Raw genomic sequence first — 17,950 nt, 5'->3', positions numbered from 1 at the left:
GTTTTGTTTTTTAGATAAGCAGCTCCCGGAGCCCCGAGTTCACAACAAAACAAAGAGAGGCATCATAACAAAACAAAGAGTAATTTAGTTAAAAGCATTCTGGGATATCTCCTAATACCCTGGAGGCCAATAACAGCGCTGGTGTGTGGCCACACTTGACGAGCAGCGCTGCATCACCAGCGCTGCACTCATTATACCCCAAGCAGACCAGGTGTACAGCCAGCGCGGCAGCCAGGGAGTTGCAGCGCTGGATGAGCCTTGCAGGTGTGGACAGTTACTAAGTTGCAGCGCTGTAAAGCCTCCAGCAGTGCTGCAACTCTCCAGTGTAGCCAAGCCCTCAGCCTGTAACATTTATATGGCCATGACCTCTAACCCTGAGGGTCTAGACAACATGTTGATAACAATGCTGGCGGATGATCTACATAAGCTCTCCCACAATCGCTAACAATGGTAGCGCTGCAGTGGTGGGACACTGCATATTGTTAGTAGTGTTGTGTCCTGTCTTTACAAGAGCTGTAGATGGCTCAGATATAGCTTGAAGCAGGGAATAGAAACCGCCTTGCTAGTGCAAGCAGGAAATTAGTTTGACACCTGTGAGATCTACATTCAGTGATTCTTGTTTTTCCTATTAAGGGAATTCTGAAAAAGTTGCTGGACCTTTTCTTTGCTTGCCTGCCTGCTTTGAGAAACAGAGGGTAATGTAGGCTCTTGTATTGTGAACTTCTGTTCACGTGTCTGTAATCACAGCTTTGTCAACCATTAAAGGCGGGAATTTCCCTTCTGTGGGAGTTCTGTGCTCAGCTAGAATGGAAAAAGGTGGGGTTTTCCCTACCTTTCCAAGACCTCTTGTAGTTCTCCCCTCGCACCCACCAAGTCTGTTTTACTGCACCTGCTGGCATTCCTGTGGGCGCCACAGGCACATCTCTTCCCAGATTTCTGTCTCTAGAGGCAGAGGTTCTTCTGAATTTTCCTTTGGCTTCTGCCTTTTCAGACACATATTTTCCCCCTATTTTCTCTTTCCACTTTGGCATCGATCTTCACAGGAGCACCTGGGGACAGGGCTGGATACTCCTCTAACTTAAGAATAGATTCCCAGCCTGCTTACTTGCACTGAAACCGATTGAACCAATCACAACTGTATCTCCAAAGTTCCAGCTCCCTCGCTCTGTTCTGTGTTTGCAGCCCATGCTCCCACATTGCAGCTTGTTGTGCAAAGTCTGTAGGGTTGCTTTTTTCAGCAGCTACCTGGACTTTGGGCAGATTTTGAGCCACGGTGTTGCTTTTTTTTCTAACTAATGTTCTTGCACCATGAAAGCTAACACAGGACGGATCAGTCTGAGGAAGAAGAATCAAGGGATGTGTGGGGACACCCCAGAGGGCCACAATGGCAGGCTCCTACTGTTTCCAGTACTCCCAGGAGGCGCCCTTGTTACAGTTCCCTTTTTGTGCCCTGCTTTTCCTGATGTTCATACTTCAGTTTGTCTGAGAGCAGGCAGGCTCTCCTCCAGTGAAACACGCTCACGCTTTGAATTAAAGGAGGATTTGCAGTTTTCTCCCCCTCTCAAGGTGCCTAATGTCTCAATGCCTTTCAGGCATCCTTGTCTCATCCTGCAGTTGCTTTGACTATCTGCACGCAAGGTAAGCTATATCAGCGCCCTAGTCATGAGTGCCACCATTCTCCTCAGATAACTCTCACCTTCTGTCCTCATTGGTCCATTCTTTGTGAAAAGAGTTAGGGTCATCAGCCCCTGCTCTAGTATCAGAGTCATCGAGTTTAAGGCCAGAAGGGCCCAGCAGATCATCTGTTTTGACCTCCTGTATATCACAGGCCGCAAGTACCACACAGCACCCACATACTAAACCCAACAACCAAAATCAGACCAAAGTATTACAACCCACAGGAGACTAGATTATTATGTGCCACAGCAGAGAATAGGAGGAACTGAGGTGCACCAGGCTCGAGTTTCCTGCAATGGCAGGGAAATGTCTCATTGATAGGGACACAAACACCATCCCTTAAAAAGCAAGTTGACCTTCTCCTAATCCAAGATTCCCCCCCTGGTGCCACCGATGATCACCATCCTTTCTGGCCAAGGTTGGGGTGTTCTATTCTGAGCACTCAGACTTGGGTCATCTCTTCCCAAATGGTGGGTGTAGTACAGGGGTAGGCAACCTATGGCATGGGTGTCGAAGGCTAATTTTCAGTGGCACTCTCACTGCCTGGGTCCTGGCCACCAGTTCGGGGCGCTCTGCATTTTAATTTAATTTTAAATGAAGCTTCTTAAACATTTTAAAAGCCTTATTTATTTTACATACAATAATAGTTTAGTTTCATATTATAGACTTATAGAAAGAGACCTTCTAAAAACGTTAAAATGTATTACTGGCATGTGAAACCTTAAATTAGAGTGAATAAATGAAGATTCGGCACACCACTTCTGAAAGGTTGCCGACCCTGGTGTAGTATATGCCTGCAGTTCCATAAGTGCTGTAAAGCCGCTGAGTAGGAGGATAAAACTACCAGGATGACATCTTGCACTGCCTCAGACTTGGAAAAGGTTGGAAAACCCAGCGGTTTTCCAATCTTAATGGAACAGTGGATTTTCATTCAGAATAGGGAAAACTACAGGTACGGAAACTAATTATCTTGTACATATTTAATTTAATTTTTCCATCTCCAAAATGTGGTTAATGGTTGATCCCATGTTATTAAAATCCTTCTAAGCTTTCCATCTGGCCTTAGTTAATCTGTCTGTAGCAGCTCTGCTGCAGGGTCACATCTGTGGATGAATTTACGGAAATGCCCTAAATATCATTCATTTTGTACTGTGACTGCTTTAAAAAAAATAGTAGCTTTATCCTCCTGATTTCCTGAATAACTCACTAATGCAGCTCAAGAAATGTTAATCTTGTGTCCTAAATAATTCACGATGTATTGTCTGGCTTCTCCACTAAAACTTTCTGACTCTTGCTTCATTTTTTTAATTCAGAGATCAAAGTATTAAATACGGTCATTCAAATATTTGAGTTTTCTGATGTCCAAATATCGTTTTCATTCTTGGGCCTGAATGGCTGTGTCTACACTGCAGCTGGGAGCATGCCCCTCAGCCTGGGTAGACAGACTCAAGCTAGCATGCTATAAATAGCAGTGTGGCAGCTCAGGCTAGCCACTCGAGTCCAAGCTTGCCAGACCTGCTGGGTCTGAGGTTGGATGGCTAGCCCATGCTGCTGCCTGTGCAGCAGTGTCCACACAGCCAACTTCAGTGCTCTAGCTGGAGCAAAGCTAGCATAAGTTTGTCTATCCAGGCTGGGAGGTACGCCTCCAGCTGCTGTGTAAACACACCTGAAAGGACCCTTGATCTCTCTCCCCCTGCAGGCATTGAGTATACAGTTAAGCTGGGCCATGATGGTTTTGTTGGCGATATAGAACTGAATTAACAGAGCCATATAAGTCTGTGGGAAAACTGCGACCTTAAACTTTAAATGTTTTACTTCGTGAGCTAAATTTTTTCAATACAGAACAAGAAATTTTCATATCTAGAGTTTCCTCCTCCCCCATACCTCAGTTATTATATTTATATTTTTTCACAATGTCCTTCAAACCCTGAGGCTGATACATACTTTCCCTTTAGTCTTCCCATTCCCTCTCTTTTCCCTCCAAAACTGTTGTACTGACTTCTCTTATAACTAAAATGTACATCCGAACCTTGCTTCTGAGTCAGCAGAAGCAGTCACTTCAGGGAAACGCAGATCCTCGTCCAGCAGCGCATACTGCTTCCATGATTCTCCCAGATCTGTCAGGTTAAAATAATTAATTCTGATCCTCCACATATTAATGTAGTCCAGTGTTATCACTGAACTGCCCCCTTGTTTTCTGTTTTAACTGAGGAGCAACTAGTGATGCTTTGTGACTGGTCTAAACATGGTTCATGATGGCTGCAAGAATGTTGGATTAAATCATATGAGCTAGAGCTTTCTTTCGTCATTCTTGTAGTTTATTAGGTGGCTTACCAGCCCATGGCCCAGCTAAGGTAATACTTTGCCTATTACAAGCACTCTGGTGGGTTTGCTTTGCATGAGCTTTGTCAAACTACCTCCTGTTTTTCCTCTTTAAGAACAACATTGATTTTCCTTTGTTGTAATTCAGAGCCATTGAGGAGAAAGAGATAATTACATGAAAATGGTGGAGGATCTGCAGAGCTCCAACAGAGGTGGAGAACCTAGTGGAGTAGGCAAAGAGGGAAATACTAAGGGAACATTTTTAGAAATTGTGTTTGAGAAGAGGTTTGTTAGAAACACCAGGGATGACAATTATAAAGACAGACAAAGCAAGTTAAAAATACTCTGTTCAGGTTCTTAATATCACATCCATCACTGTGGTATCTGAGCACCTTTGAATGGTGGATTAAGAAACATGACTGGTATCTGTCATGGCTCCTTCTTCATTCCTGTCCCTGAGGGTGGGGAAGGCAATTGCATATGGATTGTTTTGTTGTGAGTACTATAAGCAGGAAATAAATTGGTTGTGGCCTGAAAAATGCAAAACTAATACTGGGTAAAGCAGAGGATAAACTCAGACTGCAGAAACTGAGAAGAGAATTTAGCCCATAATTCAGGTTATTGTCTAGCTTGCAATTCTTCTGGGGCTACTCAGACTCTGAAAACATTTAAGCTTCTTTGTTATGATCATAGATGGGTGTTATATTTCTGTACGCTGCATTATAATCAGCATTCTATCACAATTTATGATTACAAAGAAACAAATGACTGATGATTTCAACAGCAAGTGCACAATACCAAAAAGTATTTGAGCAGCAAGCTGACTTTTTTCACTATATCTATCCAAACCAGTTGAGATATGCCAGGATAATTTTGATCTTCATCCTGAGATTTCATCTGAATAGGACAAAAGGATATTATGTCTGAAACTCTTTTCGTGAATGTGTCTGTCAAAGTTCCTCTCTAGCAGTCTTCAGAGTTGGGTGCAAAGTCTGCCTGTCTGGGTTTGATAACGTTTGATTTTATTGTCTCCTTTTTGGGTAACTTGTTTTCTTTGCCCTGGTTTTTGGAAGAATGGTTGCTTCTCACCAGGCCATTGACTGAGCTTTTTTAAGTTAATGGTGAGTTCAGAGTATTTAGTATTTTTCAAATTATATTTAATTTTAGGAAATAGAACTAAAGTCTTGCATTCTCTGTCAGTTAATTATTGCTCATGGCACAGAGCGTGTTTTGGAATTGTAGGTACATGTACACTATCTTTCAGCTTGTTGAAAATGTTAAATAAACAGCACCTAGCGAACACCTTTATCCGTCCCCAAACCCTACTTGATGAATTTCCCCTTATCATTTCCCCTCTCTGGTTTTGCAGTTAGTTTTTAATCCAGATGATACTTCTCACATACAAGCCACTTTAAATAAATTTTTCAAGTAAGGTATTTATCCTGCATTTTACCAAATGCTTTAATAAAGTCCAGATCTTTTGCAAAACTAGTGAAATAAGGGAATAAAGATTTTTAAAACAACCATGTAGTATTTATTATTTATTAACCCCAAGTAGTTTATTCTCTGTGTACTTACATAGCCCCTGTCACCGCAGTATTGCGGTGCCTCACAACATGCCTGGAAGGTAAAATATAATCCCATTTCGTAGATGAGGAACTAAGGCAGAGAGAGCTTAAATGACTTTCCCATGGGCCCCACAGGTAGCCTGTTGCAGAGCCAGGAATGGAGCCCAGATTTACCAAATCCCACTTCACGGCCTTAATCATGAGACCATCACCTCTCCCTTTGCTCATAGTTCCATTAGTCTCTATGATGTACTTATTTTCTTCTTAACTTCCCATTACTTTTATGAAGGGAATATTCCCCTGTCTAGCTCAGCTGTAAATTCTGGGGTCCTTGGCTGGCATGTGTTATGGAGGCAAGCGATTGAGGGGGAGATATGAACATTTGTGAGGCATCCAATCATTTTAAGTGTTTCTTTCTCACAGAAGCACCAGTCTCTTGGGTTGGTCATTAAGGAGTTGGTTGACATGCCCGGCAGAAAGGAGGGAGCGGTTGTTCTTATTTTTATTCACTTTATAGGCAACTGCATTCATTGCATATTAGAAAAGCAATAATAGATTCATAAGGCCTAACTGGCAGTTTGGGCTTATCAAAATGGAAGTGTATTTTTCTTTCTTCCATTGTAACCCCGGCAGTACAGTCCCTCCCACACTTGTGGCACCACAGTACACCTGAGCACAGTTACTGTGTGCACTGAATGCTTTCACTAATACTGTAGGCTCATTCTTGCTATTGTTCTTGGTATCACTAATGGTCTTGAGTGCAACACTCATGCTCTAGGATTCAGAAATGAGTTACTAAAGACACATCGAGTCGTTCCTTGTATAGTTTGGGGGCAGAGGAAAGGATGATAACTTAATGGCAGCTTGTACAGCAGTGGTCCCCTTAATGCGCCAGTGTCCTGGACCCCGAGAGAACTTCAGCGGCATTTCGGCGGGGACGCCTCTCGATGATGACGCTTGTCGCCAACAAATGACGTCATCGAGAGGCGTTGCCCCCGAATTTCGGCGGGGACGCCTCTCGATGACGTTGCTTGTTGATGGCAAACAGCGTCATCAAGAGGCGTCGCTGCCGAAATTCGGCGGCATTTCGGCGGGTGCTCCACCGCCGCAGTGGTCCTTCGTCTGGCACCCGCCAGATGAAAAGGTTGAGGACCACTGTTATACAGCCTCCCTTTCTGACGTGGCAGTGTGTAGGTATTGGTTTTGTCAACTGTTGCAGTTGTAAACCAGATCTGGGCACTCTCAGAATGAATTTGTGTGATGGGTGAAGACAGGGAGAGTTTGGATGTGGAGCACAGAGAGGCAGTAAACAAAGTAAGCATGGAAAGAGACAGAAGTAGGACGAGGAACTTGAACTCGTAGATGTTTTGGGGGGGGGTATCTCTCCTGTACGTACTGTTTGTGAGAGGTGATGTGAAACAGTGCCTCCAAGAAGGAAGAAGGGGTGTAAGTATTTGAAGTGAGAAATTACTTGGAGCAAATTTGGAAAGGTTATTAAGTTTCAGGTTTGGGGGAGGCCATCTTTTCTCATCTCTTTCAAGCGATGATGGGATTGTGTAGGGAAACTTGCTGACGATCAGGCAGAATGTAAGTGGAGAGCTGAAGATACCCGAGAGAAGGGGACTCAATGGAATTGGAGGAATAATGAGTTGTGTAAAGTTCAGTATTGCAACACTGGCCAAATGTCCTTGGAAAATGAAAAATGACTTTTGGTGGGGAGAAACAATCCAATTTTGTGTTTTGTTTCAAATTCTTTGTCAAGTGCCACGTGGCTAATGTTGTCAGATGCTACCGGTGTGATGCTCTGCTTTCTCCTTGTTGATATCACTCGGCTGCGTGCGTGTGTTCCCTCTGAGTGCTGTCCCAGCTCTTCGAAGTTAGCTGACACAGCAGACCCGACGAGAACCCCCAATAACCACAGAGTCTAGTAAGATGCAAAGTCACGTTGGCTAGGTTTATTGCGATCTGGAACATAATGGCAGTTCCCTGTAGGTTACTTAGCCTAACTCAGGGCATACGACGAGAAAGTGCCTCTTGGCAATGGACCCGGCTCAGTCAGTGGCGGGACTTTCCACTGCCCCCTCGGCCGGACAAAGACACCGCCCCAGGGATGCATTCTTATACACAGGTACAAACAAGTTACACATCACTCCTGACGTATGAGGTGCAACCCCTCTACGTAGCGAGGTGCCGCCTCTCACCTTGTACATGTTGGTTTGAACAAAACAACTCTATCCATCATATTACCCTCTTGGCCTTGTCATTGGGATGGGTCGGCCTGTTCCTTGTTATCAGTGGAATCTTCCAGTATAGTGTGTTCTGGTACCATGTTTATACTTTAACTCTGCTAGGTGAATATGTTTATGCAACATCAGCCCTTTCCTTGCCAGCTTCTGTGAGCAGGGCCTGCCTCTGGCTCACAGCTTAACTTTGCTTTATGTTAGCAAAGTCTTGACCATTACTTTAGTTCAGGCCTCAGGCCTCAACTGGGCCTTTATCAGGGCCTGCACTTACTACAGCTAACATCAGGGTTTTTTCTCTGTTCTTTTTGAAATCTCATTTGTTGTCAGCCCCACCTGAGGTTTTCCTTTGCCTTTAGAAATAACTTCCTCTTGCAACTTCTCTCTCAAAGTGAACCTCTTCAGAATAATAAAAGACTTGGTCAGCGGTTCTTGGATGGTTGTCTGTGGTCAACTGGGAGTCCACAATGCTGCTCCTGCCCCAGTGGGAGGGAGTCTTTCAGTCTTCAGACACTGACATTTTCTACTGATTGGAGTCCAGTAGCAAACTTTTAGGATGTCTAGAGTTTTTACCCAACTAAAAAAACTAGGCAGCTCTGCCCTTTGTGTGGCTGCTTTTGGTTGTTTCTATGGTTTAATTAAAATTGTTGTCAAATCTGTGAAGGATGCCAAAATTGAAGGAGTAACAAAAAAGGATGGAACTCGTTTACAAACTAGTGGGACAGATTTTGAATAGTGGGGCTGCAGGTAACCGGTTTAGTATTTAATACACGAAAAGCCTCTAAACAAGCAGTATAGAGCACTCATAAAATGGGAGAGTGGAGATGAAACTAAGCTTTTTGCACCCATTTTGTTAAAGCAAATTAACTTTAAATGTTTCTGTTTATTGATGTCCTACATTTCATTCGTATAACTAAGCACTATATTAGTTCCAGAGAAGGGTGGGATCCAAGGAGCAGCTCTGTCTTAAAAAATGGTTCCACTTTCTGAAAATTCCACTTGGACAAGGCGATTCTTGTAACCCAATCTGAAACACAGAAGAGAGAAGTTGCCCCTTGGCAAAGGCCAGCTGATCCTGTTGCAGAGGCTTTTGATGCTACCAGCCTGTGTTGCTCTTCCATGGAACTGTTATACGGGAGGATATGCTGGGAACTCTGCTGTTCTTTACTGATTTGGTGTGTTCTCTGCCTTTCTTCCAGGGTACTGTCTTTAGTCTGGATTCTGAAGAAGAGGAATACCACGCAATCATTGCAGAGGACAGCAATGACATCTACATCCTAACCAGTGAAAACTCTGGACAGGTGAGCCCCCCAGAGTCTCCCACAGTGACTACATCTTGGCAGTCAGAGAGCCTTCCTGTCTCTTTGTCAGCTAGCCAGAGCTGGCACACAGAGAGCTTGCCGGTATCTCTTGGACCTGAGTCCTGGCAGCAGGTGGCTATGGATCCTGAAGAGGTAAAGAGCTTAGACAGCAATGGAGGCGGTGAAGAAAGGAGCGAAAATAACTCTTCCAACTCGGACATTGTTCATGTGGAGAAGGAGGAGATACCAGAGGGGATAGAGGAAGCGGCAGTGTCATCGGTGGCTCTGGAGACTGAGACTGCACAGGAGGGGTTCCTGGAAACTCCTTTGCTGGAGACGAAGTCTGAAGCTGGGATTGTGGCTGTTGAAAAAGCAAGCCCCTCTGCACCTTTGCTTACAGAACATGAGGAAGAGGGAGAGGTGGCCGAGGAACCTGTTGAACCAGAAATCCCCATGTTGAGTAAACCTGTACAGAAACCAACCCCAACAGAAGAAAAGGCTGCACCAGAACCGGAGAAAATACAGCTTCCAGAAGGGGAAACGAAAGTGGGAAAGGAAAGCCATTCGGAAAAAATGGAAGAGAAATCCCCAGCTGGAGAGGAGAAACCCATCCTGTTGCCAGAAGGCAAATCTATACTGCTGTATGGTGGGGCTGCTGCAGTAGCTATTCTGGCAGTGGCAGTGGGAGTAGCGCTGGCGCTGAGAAAGAAATAATGGGGCTCTCTTACTGAGGAGGGGGGAGAAAGTGGGATCCAAATTTTTTAGTTGCATTAACTAAAGGTTCAGCTGCCTGCTGTTCATTGGACATTGGTATAACTTAAATGGTGATGGGGTGAGGTTATTTGATAAGGCTGTGGACAATCATGTTTTTAGTAGAATTGGAGTGGAGACTTTTTTTTTTTTTCTCCTGATTAAAGTACAGCGGTATTTTAAAAATGTCAGTTCTGCAAATTTCAGAATCGAGCGCAGGTGCTGAGGAAAGGGGGTGCTTGTACACTGGAAACTGGAACAGAAAATTTCAGGGGCGGGAGAGGGCTGGTTGCTGCTAACCCCTGGAATTTTTAGCTTTCCTAACTTAGCTGCAATAGCAGCTCCCCTATTTGTCACTTCCCTTTGTGCCCCTTAGACCCTCTTAAAAACAAACACACACAATAAACCAGCCACCTTAATCCTGTAGTGTGAGGCTGGTCTCCCTTTTGTCTCAGCTTCCTCTCAGGTACTGCACTGCTCCTAACCACCTAGGTTCCTTCTAGACCCTAGTGGGAGAGTGCTCATACTATACCTCTTTTCTCACACCTATTTAGCCCCTGATGCTTCCTGAAGCCCCATCTTGTAAAGATGCTGCCTCTATATATCTGCTTTCTCTGAGCGCTCTGCTGTTGGTGGGAGAGATGCACAGGCCACCACCTCTGTGCTAGACGGGAGTCGGGGGGAGATACACTACGGTTTGCTCATCTGAGAAAACCTTTGGCTCCCCCCTGTGCATCCCACAGATCAGGCACCAGAGAACATGTCTCTCATTTGGGTCACTGTGCCATTTTCATAAGATCTTGATGCTAGTGCTTATTCAGTGGATGAAATACGACTACCCAGGATTTATAATTAAATTCAGAACACTGTGAGGCTGACATCACCTGTGAAATCAAAGATTAAATGGTTGCTTTGTCCTTACCTTGGGCCGCAGTTCTATATTTTCTTGCATGAGTTAAGCACAGAGCATATTTAGTCTTGACTCAGCCTTGGTTATGACAAACTGACAGAATCCTTGATATTCAAAGTAACTGATGCAAGTAACTAAACCACACAGCGTTAACTATTTCCTTTGTTGTTTGCCTGTGGCTTCTGGCCCTAGGGTGAATGATGTTCTGGGAGCCAGCGTGGTGCAGTTTCGTAATGCAAGTTTTGTGCACTACGCAAAAGTAATTGGTAAATGTTCCTAAATACTTTGCAGATTCAATAAATGATAATAAAGTTACTTTGGAAAAAAATTCTAGCCCCCTTTGTCACAACCTTTGTTCTTAAAATTTATAAGTGAAATCTTTAAGGTATTACCATGTGCATTAGTTGGCTCAGATAAACCACACGTGTTCCTATTTCATAGAGCATGTGTGTGTATATGAATGCATGTGTGTACTGCAGCTTTATGGACATGGTCTTTGATTCCCTAGGTAAACCTGCTGGTTTCCTTTTGGTGTTTATGCTGGTTCGGGATAGATGGAGGTAGGTGAAAAGGAACTTGGGATTCAGTGAAAATGAAACCATAATGTATGCTTTTTAAAGCATAAGACAACCTATTTTATTTCTGATGACCTTACTTGCTGCCTGGGATGTAATGGACCTGACTCTTACTAATAATTTGGATGAGAATAGTGTATTCCTTTTTGTCTTGAGCTTTTTATTTCCAAGTGAAATGAATTTGTATCTCTGTTCCTGTTCCTTCCCACCCAAAATGCTGGCAGTTGACAAAACCCAGTAGTCCAGGAATTTTGCACTCTAATCTTGAGCTAGGGAGGGTTTTGTATATAGGCTTCTAGAGGTTTGAGCTGAGGGAATTTTTCTGAGGAACAGAGAGAATAGTGGCGAAATGGTCATTAAAGCTGGTGCCATTACTGTGGAAGGAACCTGCTTAGCTCAGGAAGTTTGGACTCTGATCGTATCCCTGTATTACGGCGTGTGTATAAGCTGGGCTACTCTTACTCCATACAAATTGTAGCAGGCTGGCCTTAGAAGTCTTCGTTGTAAAACTGAACTAGTTCTGTTCCCGGCCACTTCTAGGTGCTCTGGTTGGGATCCTCATTGCTGTGCAGTGAGTGTTCAGAATCGTTATGGCAAGTATTGCCTCATGCTGTGTAGATTTTTTTCTGTGAGGGTGCAGTTACAATAGAGTGACATTGCTGTTTTCCTTGTCATAGCTTCCTTCTCTTACCTCCCTTCTTGGGAGCTCTCTGCTGTAGATATTTTATAGGAAGGACCCCACGGTTACTTGTCACAGACATGATACAATTTCCCATTTAGCTTCCATTTAACTTACTAAAATCAGAAGCATTTAAAATAAGAGTCCAATGAGTAGAAACCACCACAGTGGGGATTTTGTTGTTCAGTGTCTAGTTTCTCCTCTAGAGAAGGTACTGCTCTATTCTATTACTTTATCCACACCAATGTGATAGGCCCCTTTATTAGTCTACAAAGAACTGCTGCTATTCTTATGGCTAGGGGCTGCTATCATCTCACTAGTGACAGAGAAATTTTGTCCATAATGCGATATACTTTTATGCTTGGCAAATGAGAGAGAGAGAGAGAGACAGGAGAGCCCTCTGTCCTTAGTTTCACAGTGGGTGCTAAAACTAGCCTCAGCTTTAGGTTAAGATCTGAGTACGTTTCCCAGTGCATTCTGGATATTTGTATGCAAATTGTGAAATGCGCTCTTCTCACCCCACTGTAAAAGTTCCCTGTACTAGATACTCACACTGGGAGTGGAGAAGAATCGTTTTTTACAGGCCAGGGAAGAAGAAATCATTTTCTACTACGTTGCGATCAATAGGAATACAAGATTCAATCATGTTTTGTTAAATTGAAACACGCGTTTTCTTCCATCACAGTAACGCACACTTTTCCTACTGTGTACAATTGTTCACCGGCACTCTAGTCCCACACTGACAACCGTGGGAAAGGGAGAGGAGAAGGCAATGGCAGCAGCAAATAAATTCTTGGCTTAGGATTTTGTTAAATATTCCCCCCATCCCCATCAAGAAAATGCTCAGGGCCTTGACTGACTTCTGCTTCAGTGGAGAAGCAGCCACAATCCTGCTTTTTTTGGATTCTTTATTCCCCGATGAGGATTCTCCTCATCAGTTCTTACTAAGTTACAGTTGGGAAAATATTCTCCTCCCACACTAGACTATAAATTTGCTCATCTCCATGAGTTTCCACTGAGAATACTGACTTGCACCTTTTGTGTCTGAACCAGTTGTAGCCAGCCCTAGCTCTGGCCATTTGGTGGAAGTGATCCAGTGAGGGGCAGATAAACAAAGTACAGTGTTGTTGTCATTGGTTTGGCGGCCATGCTTTGTTCTACGGTTGATTGTGGATTAGGAAACAGGTAGACTTGCTCCCCCTCCTTAAAGTATGTGGAGGCAATCCTGAAGGTGGTGCTGATCTGAAGCGTGCTGGCCATCTCTCCGTGATAGGACGCTTACAGTTGGTAGAGGGGGAGACACTACCTTCATCATTCATTGTAATGTGACTTTTGTACTGTCACTCACATTAGTATTACTTCCCCTCCTTTCCAAAACTAAGTGCCTCAGTGGGTTTTACCTTAATGAATTTTCTACCTTGAACCCTTTCTTGCATCTCTCTACATTCATCTGCTGTGCATCCTCAAGCTGTCATGAAATTAACTACCAAGCATTTTGTATTTTTTTAGCTGTAGACCGCTTTACAGAAGTATCAGGCTGTCCCCCATTTTACAGAGGGAGAAACTAAGTCTAGCGGAAAGGATGGGGCCTTGGTTCCCCCTAAGTCAGACTCAGAGGTAGGAATAGAACATGTAACACTCCTGTTTATCTGTCCACTGGACTGTGTTGCCTACTACAGCAGCAGTTATTATCAGATAATTGCTCAGGCTGCCTTTAGTAAGCACAACCCCTCCCACATGGCCAGAAACTACTTTTGGAAGCTAGCTTTGTGTTTGGTATTTTTTTAAAAAACCACCCTCCTGAGACAACTGTGCTGCCAAAAACAAGTGTAGACATGGCTTTCAGAACTCTTTATTCTCTCCCTCTGACATATATGCAGATGAATTATTCCTTTGTCTGATTTTATGTACATCCCCATAATCCAGTAGGTTACAGGGGAGAAATTTTGGTATTCTCCAGTGGACTGTGGTGATGTGTGAAACAGAGAATAAAACTGCATTTCTCTCCCCTTCAGGAAACTGGGAGAGCAGCTGAAGCTGTGTATGGTTTTAAATGGGATAATTTTAGTACTGAGACGCAACAGTGGCATTACTTTGAGCCTGGCTGTAGTTATGCTTGTGAGCTCAGCGAAGGCAGTTCCAAATAAGAGTGAGGTGCATTTTAAACTATGACCAGTTTGCTGTATGGCAGCTATTGAAACTATCATGGAGTAGGGAGCATTTAAGTTATATGCAGTTGTTCCTGGGTTGGGATAATCACATTTGCTGAGGTTAAACTAGAGCTGTTATTAAAACTACACTCAGCTTGGAACATGTCAGTAGAGCTACCACCTCTGTCTACAGCAACTGAACACTTGATATAGTCCATGTTCATTGCTTTGCTTTTTAAAGGATTTTTTTCTCCTATTTACATTGACCCCCCTTAAGTCCCCTAGGCAGAGTGCAGCAAATACCCATTTGTTCCCTTGCAGCTAGTGGCCTGAGGGAGCTTTGATGCCTAGTTAAAATTTGCATCAAAAGCAGCTTCTGATTTCCTTGCTTTAGCTGCTGGGAAAGTGAATGGTCAGACACACCATTGCCTTGGGCAGAGCAGGTGCAATCATTGCTGGGCAGCTGGAGATCGCTCCCATACTCTTAGTTTCTGACTAAACAGTAGCAAGCCCTCTTCTTATGCGAACAATAAAGACCCACTCAGCCTAAAAGACAGGCCCTTGGTTTGTTATACAAGCAGCAAAATGTAATGGTGTACTTACAATTTTCCTCTATGCTTCCAGTCCAGTAGGTTCCCAGAAATGCAGTTAGCTGCCTTCACATCTTCCAGCAACTCACTTTTTTTTTTTAATGTTTCTTTTAACAGGCAAGTGCAGCACCTGGGGGTGGGTGGGTAATAAACTATCTGAAGCCTCTTGTGCCATTTGGTTAATTAAAATATTTCCACAGTGTTATAGACCTTTGGCCCTGGAGAGAACTTTAAGTAAGTGAAAGGTTATGTACATTTTTTCCTTCCCCAAATGGAACACTGCTGTAAGACCATGGCCCCAGCTTGCACTTTAATAAATGGTACAGTTTTCAAAACCAATGTGTGGACCTATTCTTATGCTAGTGCCTTCTGTCATCCTGTGTGTACCACGTCAAAGGCATTCCAGTAATCCAGCTCCTTGAGCTAACAGCATGCTGTTTAACTGAGGGAATGGTGCAGTCTGCTGTAGACAACGCCTTGGATTGCTTCTCTCTTGGTGCTGGGCACACAGCAAAATCCAGCTAGCCACATTCTCCCACCACCCTTTCAGTGCCAGTAAACAAAAGAGCTCATATTTCCCTTTAAACAGCCAAGAAGACAAAGTGATTCCATTTCAGAGGGACAGCAGAAACTTTTGGAAGTTTCTCTCTGATTTTTTTTAAAAGACAAGGGGATTCAGAGTGTATTCAGTTTTAAGTACTTCCTTGCACCTCCAATTTGAAAATGGACAACAGTTGCATTTACAATTTTATTAAAGTATAAAATATTTACAGGTAATGTGAGAAACAGTAACTCAGAGTTTAGTTCATGTAAACTGTCACAGTGAGACAACATTCCTGGTAGGCCCACCAGGCACGAGTTAATGCTGAGAGATGATCAAGGGTGCCAGCCTCTTAGTCATTGACTACAGGAAGGGATCTATTGAGTGGAAAGTAAAGCTAGTGTGTGTTATGCTCAAGTATGCCCAGATGAATGTTTTCTGACCTGATCACATCACTCAATTCTGTTGCTTTTCTATAACTTTGGATGTCATTTGATTTACATGTGCAGAGGCTCAAAAGAATAATTTGGGGAGAGTAGTGGGGGAGTAAACCCTGTCTGATGTGCCTAGGGAAAAAACCCTGAGCATACAGTTGGCTTAACAATAGCTCTCCCCAGCCTGTAGTGAAGCTATACCTTTGGAAATAAAGGCACACCACTCAGAGTTAGGCGGTTGTCTCCAACCCAGGCTAGCAGACAGAGCAGGGGGTGAAAAATTCACCCCTCTGACTGCTTTAGCTATGTTGCCCTACCCCAGGTGTAAACACAACTAGGTCAGTGGAAGAAGGCTTCCATTGCCCTAGCTCCTGCTGCTATGACAGGTGGATTACCTATCATGATGGGGGGAGGGGGGGAAGAGTGCTTGTCAGAAGAGGCTGCTTTAGGATAATGTGCACAGTAGAGACATTAACCTAACCTAACCCACCCATTTTGCAGTGAGGCTAGAGCACTTGCAGTTGATAGGGGAAAACTGTGGGCCAGTATTAGACAATGTGCTCAGAAAGACAATTCAGTGGGAAAGACTAGAGGGGCTCCGCTGACTGCAGCACAAAAGAACCATAGGCTGTGTCTCCAGAAGACCGAGCCCTACAGACATGAAAGCACAGCTTTGAAGTAGGGGTGTGCAGTGTGGCTGCTCACAGCTGGGCTAGGCTAATGCCACTGCTGATCTCATGCATTAACCCTGCAGGGAAGACACACCCTATCCGCAGTGCATGGAATAATGAGCTAAAGTTTCAGTAAACACACCTGAGTGCACTGCCAACTGGCACTTCTGCTTAAGTCATACAGGCCTGCACCAAGTCACATTCAATATTTAGTAGATGAAAGTAACAGGCAAGCAATACTCCTACATGTCTCTCTGAACAATCGCACGGCTTGAACATTTCTCCTGAACTGATCTCTGAAAAACCTAAAACATAACTAAGGGGTTGTTTCCCTCTTCCCAGCTGCATTGCAAAGAATTTAAACAAGGGGGGGAAAAAAGCAACATTTTAACATTTAAAGTAAATACTCAGAAAGGCATCTTCTCCACAGAAGTCAATGGGACTGGCTCCGCTCTCATTCAACTCTAGGGGGGGGGACACAGAACAAGGGTTAGCATAGGCAACAAGCCAAGACAGTATACATCATCTTAGTGAAATCCCTGTCATTCTTCCCTGAGAGGGAGAGCATGAATGTTTAAGCAGGACTTTGTCAGAAATTCATCACCAGGCAAACGGAGAGAGAAGGAGCTCCTGGAGAAGAATTTGCCCCTCAACCTACTTATTTTTATAGTCCAGCTGTTTTAATGACCACCACCCCATTTCTGGGTTCATAGCAACATACCTTGTGGCTCTTCTGGGAAATTGGTGCTATTTATGACTCCACCTGCCAGATTTCTGTCATTCTAAGGCCTGATGTACATTTAAAAGTTTTGCCAGCATAAGTTTGTTGATTAGGGGTGACCCAAAAAAATCACCCCTACTGACACACAGTTGTGCTAGTAAAACGCTCTAGCACAGATGCAACTATACTGGCCGAAAAAAAAAAGTCCTTTTGCTAGTACAGCTTATTTCATATGGGAAACTGGTATAAGCTACAATCGGTCAGAGTTCTTTTCCCAATGTGAGCGGTGTCTATACTAGAAAGGGTTTGCTGGTATAGCTGCACTGTCTAGTGTAGGCAAGACTTAAGTGTCAGCCAGGGAGCTAAAGGCTGGTTCTCATGGCAGGAGCCACCCCCACAATAGTCCTGCCCAGACACCACCTCTTCTCCACATCTAAATCTTGGGGATTGGCCAGTTCCCAGGGCAATGCACACCTGGGGAGCTGTTTCTGCAGTATTAACCTGTAGGAACTGGCTCTGTTGCACACTCTCTAAAATACGCTGCCCCAAGCAGTGCATTAAAGTTTGAGTCACCTAAGAAGTGTCACACTCATTTGGCCTTGTGCCACCACTCAAGACAGACCGGCATTGGTAACCCACTTAACACACCTGCCAGTCAGTTTTCAGACAATTATTGTAGCCAACACAGTCTACACCATTTGCTAAAACAACTATGGTCCAAATCCTGACTCCACTGCGCGGCCTGAGTAACGGGACCGTGCAGTGAGGATCCTCTCCCCCCAGGCTGAGCAGCTGTTCTGGAGCCATTGCACTATGTCCCG

General features: G+C 44.0%; 2 protein-coding genes across 12 annotated transcripts in view; one reads left to right on the top strand and one right to left on the bottom strand.

Moving 5' to 3' along the window:
• The window catches only part of BCL2L13 (BCL2 like 13), a 78,101-nt gene extending 63,004 nt beyond the window's left edge, over positions 1-15,097 (top strand). For all 5 annotated transcript variants that reach the window (XM_039545991.1, XM_039545961.1, XM_039545964.1 and 2 more), the window contains one exon: positions 9,007-15,097. In XM_039545991.1, the coding sequence (XP_039401925.1) occupies positions 9,007-9,822 (816 nt within the window). In that variant the 3' untranslated portion in view covers positions 9,823-15,097. The remainder of the gene's footprint in view (positions 1-9,006) is intronic.
• Positions 15,098-15,496: 399 nt separating this feature from the next.
• BID (BH3 interacting domain death agonist) overlaps positions 15,497-17,950 on the bottom strand; it is a 39,814-nt gene continuing 37,360 nt past the window's right edge. For all 7 annotated transcript variants that reach the window (XM_039546006.1, XM_039546011.1, XM_039546005.1 and 4 more), the window contains one exon: positions 15,497-16,872. In XM_039546006.1, coding sequence (XP_039401940.1) covers positions 16,863-16,872 — 10 coding nt within the window. In that variant the 3' untranslated portion in view covers positions 15,497-16,862. The remainder of the gene's footprint in view (positions 16,873-17,950) is intronic.

Source organism: Mauremys reevesii, linkage group 1 (genome assembly GCF_016161935.1).
Source record: "Mauremys reevesii isolate NIE-2019 linkage group 1, ASM1616193v1, whole genome shotgun sequence".
NCBI classification, from domain to species: Eukaryota; Metazoa; Chordata; order Testudines; family Geoemydidae; genus Mauremys; species Mauremys reevesii.
The sequence above is the reverse complement of the archived record's forward strand: the minus strand, read 5'-3'. Positions and strand labels throughout refer to the sequence as shown.